At 45.2% G+C, this 8,823-nt stretch overlaps 1 protein-coding gene and 1 long non-coding RNA gene across 2 annotated transcripts in view; both read left to right on the plus strand.

Moving 5' to 3' along the window:
* Positions 1 to 6: 6 nt before the first annotated feature.
* Positions 7 to 8,823, plus strand: part of FOXO3 (forkhead box O3) — a 117,116-nt gene continuing 108,299 nt past the window's right edge. Inside the window, exon 1 of the mRNA XM_024755476.1 lies at positions 7 to 638. Within this exon, the coding sequence (XP_024611244.1) occupies positions 21 to 638 (618 nt within the window). The 5' untranslated portion in view covers positions 7 to 20. The remainder of the gene's footprint in view (positions 639 to 8,823) is intronic.
* LOC112406584 (uncharacterized) overlaps positions 4,941 to 8,823 on the plus strand; it is a 21,209-nt gene continuing 17,326 nt past the window's right edge. The window contains exon 1 of the long non-coding RNA XR_003004587.1: positions 4,941 to 5,012. This is a non-coding gene — a long non-coding RNA (uncharacterized LOC112406584). The remainder of the gene's footprint in view (positions 5,013 to 8,823) is intronic.

An 8,823-nucleotide genomic window follows, 5' to 3' on the forward strand; every position in this document is an offset into this window, starting at 1 on the left:
CGGGCGGGCGGGCGGCGAAGATGGCAGAGGCGCCGGCCTCCCCGGTCCCGCTCTCTCCGCTCGAAGTGGAGCTGGACCCGGAGTTCGAGCCCCAAAGCCGGCCGCGCTCCTGTACGTGGCCCTTGCAGAGGCCGGAGCTCCAGGGGAGCCCGGCCAAGCCCTCGGGGGAGGCGGCCGCTGACTCCATGATCCCCGAGGAGGAGGACGATGAAGACGACGAGGACGGCGGCGGTAGGGCCGGCTCGGCCATGGCGATCGGCGGCGGCGCGGGCGGCCCGCTGGGCTCAGGGCTGCTCCTGGAGGACTCGGCTCGGCTGCTAGCTCCGGGAGGGCAGGACCCCGGGTCCGGGCCAGCCCCCGCGGCGGGCGCGCTGAGCGGGGGGACGCAGACGCCGCTGCAGCCTCAGCAGACACTGCCACCGCCGCAGCCGGGGGCGGCTGGGGGCTCCGGGCAGCCGAGGAAATGCTCGTCGCGGCGGAACGCCTGGGGGAACCTGTCATACGCTGACCTGATCACTCGCGCCATCGAGAGCTCCCCGGACAAACGTCTCACTCTGTCCCAGATCTACGAGTGGATGGTGCGCTGCGTGCCCTACTTCAAGGATAAGGGCGACAGCAACAGCTCTGCCGGCTGGAAGGTGCGTACTCACCTGGGGCGGGCGGCCAGACCCGCCGGGCCTCCTGCGCACTGCGAGATGTGCCTTCGATTCGTCGGAGCGCGCCTGCGGGCGCCGGGGAAAGGGGTTGGCAGGGAAAGCCTCCGCTGTGAGGCTTTGGGGATTCTGTGTGACCCGGGAGGAGGGGAACCCGGGAATGGCAGCGCAGGCGGCTAGAGGGGGAGAGGAGGCTCCTGGGGAAGCCTCGGGCATGGCCAGGTGAGGAGAGGGCGCGAGGGACGCTGGCGAGGGAAGGACAGACGAACATGAGTGCATTTGCCGGATTCCTGGGTCATCGCAGAGGAGGTAGGTCCTCGGCCAACTTTGGAGTCGATTTCCCGGTAGTGGGTGCACGCGAGGCCGCTGCGGGTGGAGTGAGGGGACGTGTTTGGGAATCGGTGCCCGGAGGTGAGGTTGGATGTGTGGTTTCCAGTAGGTCGCAGGAGCATGGTGTGTTGTGACTAGCTGGATGAGAACCCTTGTGTCCAAGTTTCGGGGTTGTGGGTGTTAATTAATTCCCACAGGCACATCGATCCCATGACAAAAAGCAGTGGTTGTAAACCTTTTCTTGGCCGGTTCTCTTTCCTTGCCTGTGTTGACACCTTTATTCCTCAGAGATGTCTCAACAGCAAACCTGCCTCGGAGTAACCTCTGAGATGATTTGGGACCTGGAACGGGCCAGCCCTGCCACCTCGACAGGGACTAGCTGCACCTGCTGCTTCCCCTCTGAGGCCTGGACTCTGGCCCTGTCTGAGGCAGGGGGTCCAGGTGTGGAGGACTGGGGCCTGGCGCTTCACCTAAGCCTTTGGGAGGGAGGTTTGCTGGCAGGGCTGGACTGTAATGGCTTCTACCTATTATTATAAGTGAACCCGAAGAGAGGCTCTCTACTGCTCCTTTTCTGCCTCTTGGGGCACTGGACACGTGGTAGGGAGAGAGGTGTGGAAAGGCCTGTGATGTAATGACTTCCTGCAGTTGGGCATCCAAAGAGATTAACTCCTGTCCCCCTGCGGGGCTGCTGATACCCAGCTGCTTTGCTCTTGCACCTCATCCTCCTGGTCCCGTCTGCTAAGATATGAATGTGTACCAGGCAAAAGAGAGCCCTGTGCCTTGTGCAGTTGGAGATACATATCGTTTGTCAGTTGCTTCTATTAACAAGTTAGCTTTTTTTTTTTTTTTAAATTAAAGAGGTACTTGCTTTCTCCTTCTGTCCTTTCCTTCGTTGTCTTTGGGGAGCCCGGTACTTCCTGGGTTCCAGTGGGTGTGTAAAATAAGAATAATTTGACCTTAGGCAGAGAACTGAAACACTGTAGGAGAGTCAGTGTATGAAAAAGCTAAAGAATTTAGTGTTATTAACTTTTAATTCGCTTTTAAAAAATCTTGCAAAGTGCCTTTAAAAATTTTTTTTTATGGCTAGTATTGGGAAGGGCTTGTTTAGATACTTTAAAAGCAAAATGTGTGCTTTGATATTATTCCACAGATCTAGCTCATCCTTGAACAAATGCTGATATTATGAATCTTACATTTGATTTAATTTTATTGCTTTGCAAAGGAATATGAGTTGTGTGATATGAGAGACATTTATGAAACAAATGAGAGTTCCGTTTCAAAACAGTGCTAATGTGATACCTTTAAAAATTGAGTTTCCAAGTGGATAGTAAGGGTTAATCTCAAGGTTCAGTGTTAGGAAAGGGTGAATTTATGGGATGTAAGAAGATGGATTTTGGGGGGTGGTGGGATATTTTCCAAATTTCTCACACTTGAAATTTAGTTCTGCGTATTTTGAATTTGGCAGAAAATCTGTTAGTTAAAAGTTAGCTTTAAGTTAGTTTAAAAGTTAACATAGGAAGGGTTTTTACCTTTCTTATTATTTTTAAGATTATGAAAGTAATTTAAACTCCACAAATAATGTTTCTTGCATCGTGTTTATAGTTAAAGATAATACAGTTTATAGTATTTGAATTTTTTATAGTATCTGAATTTAAGATTTATGTGAGGAAGTGGTATTACCAAAAGTAGCCATGAGTTGAGACTGGATTAATTATGTTTTCATGTAGCTTGCAGGATTTGCAATAGAGATTTTGGACCTAGTCATAAACTTTGTGGTTTTCTGTCCTATTTTTGGTCTCATGGTTTCTTTTTTCCTTCTCTGTTATCTCATCTTTCTTTAACTAAAATCCTATTAAATATTGTGAATTGAAACTGCCCAGCCCTAATATGTTTAATACAGGGCACATATTCTATGAGTAGTTTTACTTGAAAATTTTACACCAATTCTGTTTCTGAGTATCACACAAAAACTAATCCTTGAAGACTATAGGGATATAATTTAGTTGAAGAATTTTTGTAAGATGACCTTTATCAAAAGATGCAGCCATGCAGGAACTTCCAAATCTTTGATGATGGAGAATGCCCTTTGAAACTGGGGCTGCTGGTTTCACATTCCGATTATGACTAATAGCCAAGCTTTTTTGTGCTTGTGGTTTAGTGGGGGGTGGAAGAAGAGGGACAAGGGAGAGGTCAGGAGCTAATTGTGACCCATTTCCATGCATCCGAGTTTCAGGAGTTGATTTTTATCATGATTATTCATTTTGGAAGCATGCATGTGCATTTAAACCACACTACTTTCATTCTGAGTTATGCATGCAGGTTTTTAACTTCTAAAAATGTCTAGAATTCAGGTTAACCTCTCCTAGTCATGTGTGCACATAGGCATAATATGCAGGGTCTAGGCCTTACTTCTTTTGTAGCTTTTTGGGCTATTGTATTATGAGATCTTTTAACCAGAATTATCACTCTAAGATCGTAGACTGAATTAGAAAAGAGGGCTTAGAGATCAGAATTGAGACCAGTGGCTCAAAATCCTGGTTGCATGTTAGAATTACCGGGGAGCTTTTAAAAAATACCAGTGCCCAGAGAACCTGATTTAACTGGGCTGATGTATGGGCATTGGTTGGTGGGATTGTTTTAGTTTTATTTTGAAGTTTCTCAGGTGATTTTAATGTACAGCCTGGATGAGGTTTGCAGATCTCCTTCAACCCCCTTATTTTATAGGTGAAGAACTTGATTCTTCAAGGTAATGACTTTTCTAAGGTCACACAGCTAGTTAGTACAGAGGTAGTTAGTAGCCGTGGTTCCAGAGATCTTTTTCACACTGTTTTTCTCTTTAAATTGATCCTTTTTAAAGGTTATTTATTAAATACTGAGTAGTCTTATGTAAGTAGAAGTTGTTTTCCTGAAAAGCATATTTGTCTCTCAATCTAAAAAATCCTGGTTATTGTTTCAGCATCGGAAGATGGATGATTATTGATGGAGGCTGAGTGAGTGCACAGTGTTTTTAAAGCTGTCTGGTGCCTATCAGGATGGGTACTTAGGAACTATTAAGTGACGAAGGAGGCAAAAAAGAGAGCATTTTAACAAAAGGAGGAAGCTCTTGGTTAACTGAAGTTTGTCGGATGCAAACTGTGCCAGGGAGAAAGGTGGTGGCTATCTTGCAGGTTCCTTTACTTCGGGCATGAAAGTAGAAATGAATAATCAGATGTGGTTAAGAGGGGAAAAGGTTACATTTCCTTTAATTCAGATTCAGCTTACTTGCATGGCACCTGTAATTGAGCTGGTGAGTTGTCTGTTTCCACCTGTCTCAGGCAGACCTCTAGGACTCCAGGGTTTACCTGGTAAGGCCCATTTGTTACTGATTCTCCTACACACGCCCACGCATCTGTGGTTCCCGTGGGTCAGGGCACAGTCACGTTAGGCAGCCATGGGTTTCTGTGGTGGTTCCTACGATTTCATAAGCGTGAGATGCTGTGTGAGGACTTCGGCTGCTGCTGCAGAGGATGGTCCTTCAAGAGACTGAGGCTTCCTTCACGTGAGAATGTGTCCTCTCACCAATACTTCCCAAGGTTGGAAGATGAGGGCTGACCTGCCGCCTAAAGCTTGCTCACGTCCTCACTGTTCTAGCTTTTTAGATGAATGCACCCATTTCCTTTTCAACACACTGTGTTTAAAAAATGTTATTTTAACTGCAACTTTGACGTTTAAAAATATTTTTAACAATTTCAAAATGACAGACTCATAATAATTCCATTTTGGCCTCTAATTTTGACCTCAGTCACCTTTTGGAGTAAAGGGCCAGTTACGGTCATGCCATGTATGAGGAATCTGTCTTCAGCTTGGCCCCTGTTGCTAAAATGCTGTTTTGTAATTTCCTTTGGCAGTACTGTCTTCGTCAGTGATTCTCAACTAACATACTTCCTCTTTCTACAGCAGCAGTACACCAGGGGGACTGTTTTTCTTCTTTTTCAAAGCTGTGTCATCGACCTGTGAGGTGAAGAAATTGGCCCTTTTAGACTTTGATCGGTGAGCCCCGTGTAGCAGAGAGAGACTCTTTTAAAAAGAAGCTGTTTGTTTTGATATGTTTATCTCCTTCTTCGAAAATGAAATGAAACTATGCAGACTTATTTTTAGGAGTTTTTAGGAGGGTTCTATTTTAAGAGAATGACACCATAGGAGAACATCTTGTAGTTAAACTTTTTAATACTCGTGATGCTTACCTAAAACCTGCAAGGTACTTTTATTTGGAAAATTAATGAAGAAGCCTTGTCCCACTAAAAAGTCATTTACTTGGTTTGCAAAAAGTTTAGCAGATACCATTCATCCAAGGATCTTTATAAAAATGCGAAGATAAGACTTTCTAGGCCAGTGCCTTCTGGGGAGGTACCCAAATTACCCATTGCTGATCAGATTCCAGATTCCCTGGGCTGGAGAGAATATGGGAATTTGTTTTGTTTCCGTGCTCATTCATCTTGTCTGTGAGGAACAGACTTGCTCCTATTTTTGACTCCTCATTTTTCTCCTCACCATTTCCTGTATCACAAATGGAGGAGCCCTGAAGACCACTTTGGCTTTTTGCTGCTATAGAAGGAGCTGGCGATGACACATATGTAGGTGGGTTAGTATCAGTGGTTGATACAGCTGGCGTACAGTAAGCGAGCAAAAGATTGGAAAGGGAAAACCTTTTTACCCGTTTGCATTTCATGCCGTTTGATTCATTCAGCAAGTATGTATCAACGGCATACAGTGTGCAGGGCGTTCTGCCCGGCCCAGGGATGTAGTGGTAGCACAAGGCAGATAAGGTTCCAGTTCATAGGAGTTTGTGTTCTCTTGGGGGAAGACAGAAAATAAACATGCAAATCTGTGCTCTGTAGACTTGTCCCTTCTCTTTGCCTTTTTTCCCCTCTGTACTTCTACTTTCCTTAGTGCTTCGGCTCTCTGCAGAGAAGTTACCAGCAAACAGAAAAGTCGAAGTTGAGATCTGGCTTGGAGCTGGCTTTTAGCTCTCTGCAGATCATCTTCAGCTTGCTTTGGAGATGCAAGACCGCTGTCATGTGGCTCCTGCAGTTTGGGTCTGATTGGGAGAAGCTGGGGCCTTCCCAGGCCCACCCGGATTAGAGCATGCCTGTGGCCCTGGACTAATCTGGGGTCCCCAATTCTGTCTCGTGGGGCTGTGGTATAGGACCGGCCTCTCGGAGTGGATGTGGAGCCTTGATGCAGTTGAATCATCTGTATTGCTTCTTGCCTCAAATTCAGAACTAAACGAAGTCTTAAAAATCCTATAACTACTTCATTTTGCAAGTGAGGAAACAGGCCAGGAGCATGTGAGGGACTGCCTCAGGGACCCACAGCTAGCGGGGGGTGGAGTTAAGAGTGTCTGTGTGAACTGAACCCAGGGCACTAGTGTTCTGTAATATCTGTTACTAACCATTGTGGTTTCACAGCTGTTCTAGTCGTCTCCATTTCTGCAAACTCTTACTTCATTTTCTCTCCTCTGCTTCCCTTCCCCCATCCTCCAGGCTGGCTGGCAGGACAGTAGCTGTGTCTTTTTGCATTCTGCATCAGCACTCTCCGTTCACCTTGCTGGAAAAACCTACTCTCTCAACCCCACCCTACCCTGCCCACCCTCTGACTCCTGTCTGTTCCTTTTGCCATTTTTCTGTGACTCCTGTATATTCTCAACTACAGTGTAAAAGCCTTGAAAGCAAGGAAGGTGTCTAACAGACAAAAGCATTTCTGATGCTGGGATCTGCTCTTGGGATCATTATGCCCTCAGCCCATGAGCCTAGCCTTGTTCTGGGATAGTAACATTGAAAGGGGATGACGTGACTCAGGAGTGGGGTGACGTCATGTGTAGAATCTTTTGGATACTTGTAGCTATGAAGGTGGCCCAGACCTCCTAGCGTTGGTGTCGATATGATGTAGTGTAATTATGAAATGATGCTCTGCTATCTAAGGCATTTCTTGTAGTGTCTTGTTTCTTCAGTGAGGTCGTTGAAAACTTCATCAGTGCCAGTCACTACCCATCACAGAAACTGAGGGAAACCTGATCTTCGGATGACTTTTCCTTAAGAGAAGGTTGAAATCAAGTCCTCCCTCTGTGTGTGGACCCCGCTTTATGCAGCATCAATATGACTGTCTAGAAAGAGTCACTATGGCATTGTTCAGCCTAAAATGTACATACTTACCCACTACAGGAGCAGAGCTGTGATGTAAAACTAAGTTGTCCATAATGTTCTGCATTTGGGGGTATAAATCCTAGATGTACTTGAAGTTTTTTATTTATGGATTGGAAAATAGAAGTCACATATGAAGGAAGAAGAGATACCGAGCAGTCTGAGCTGGACCTTTCCAGGGCTAGTCTGCAGCTCTTCCGAAGTAGTTTTCTGAATAGGTGGTTCAGACACTGATTATCATAGAAGATCCCAATTCTGATCGCATCACTGCCCAGACAGGCTCCGCATCTAACCATGTCATTCTTGACTGAACAACTTTCATTTCTCAGTATTGCAGTTTCCCCAGTTGGAAAAAGAAGTATAATAGCAAGCATCTGTAGAATATTGTGTTGTATCACTCCTTCCTGGTAAAACACAAATGTATAATTAGAGTATGTTTCAAGCTGGGCCTTTGTTTTTTCACCCAAGAGTGTGCATTTTCCCATGGATCTTTTTTTGTGGTTTTAATCTTGAGGCTTTTTCTCTGGAGTATGTTAGTCCCTACTATGGGATAACATTACAAAGTGAAGTAGACTAAGTTCTCTGGTGGCCTGTGGTACCTGCACTAATTTGCTACTTCTATAATTGTCTGCGGTGAAGAAGCCAGGTTATCTTCTGGGGGCTCACTATGCCTGGGTGTCCAGATGCACCCCTGGCCTGCAGTGGAGAGGTGAGCTTAGAGCAAGGAAAGCTGTGGCATGCTTGTGGGGCAAAGCCAAGGTCGGAGGTGGCCCCTGCCACACGCAGATAAGCGAATGCATTAGCTTTCCTCTGGGGTGAACCCGTAATAAACCCAACAGATGCCTTTGGCAGTTTTCAGTATGTGTTTTGTAATTTCTTATTTATTTCTTCGAAGACTTCTGTGTGTGTATGTGTGGGAGAATCCACATCGTATTTTTCCTTGTGTTTGGATGTCTAGTGAAATTAATAACTTGGCTCCTGAAACCATTGAGAATTTTCTTTAAATTTAGAGCCAGCAGAGGGAGTACCCAAGTCTTTAAACTGATCTCAAGTTTTTTTTCCCCCACATAGCTAAAATAATACCTTGGTTAAAAACAACAACAAAAAAGAACTCTAAAGTGCTTCCGTGTAGGCTTATGTCATTGTTAGAAAAGGATAATTTGGAGGAGGGAGTGTTTAAAAACCCGAGGTAACTTTTTAAAAAGGAAACTTTGGTCTTCTAAGACCCATGGTCCAATTCTCATCCCCAAATAGTTAAATGAAAACATTTTTAACTGAAAAATGTCTTCCCCTGGCTTACATCTTTTTGCTACTCCACTCTTGATAATATATGTGAATGTTCATCTATACCTGTTACCAAACTTCACAGTATGTCAAGTGTCTGGGTCAGTGGATGCTTCTGTGTTTTAGTGCTCTTTTGATTGAGACTTTTGATATTTTCCAAGATTTCATTTTCCTGTGGGTGAGAGAAAGGCAAAAGCTACATTATTCCCACTTCAGATTTAGTAGTTATGGATCCACTGGAGATGATAACTTTGACATTTTTATCATCTAAAGTTCTGTAGTTCTGTGAAGCTGTAATTTGTCATCTCCCTCCACTTTGCCCCATATTTTGGTGGTGGTGGTTTATTTTCATTTGGAAACTGTACTGGGTTGAATAA

This window comes from Neophocaena asiaeorientalis, unplaced genomic scaffold, assembly GCF_003031525.2.
Source record: "Neophocaena asiaeorientalis asiaeorientalis breed wild unplaced genomic scaffold, Neophocaena_asiaeorientalis_V1.1 scaffold105, whole genome shotgun sequence".
Taxonomy (NCBI): domain Eukaryota; kingdom Metazoa; phylum Chordata; class Mammalia; order Artiodactyla; family Phocoenidae; genus Neophocaena; species Neophocaena asiaeorientalis.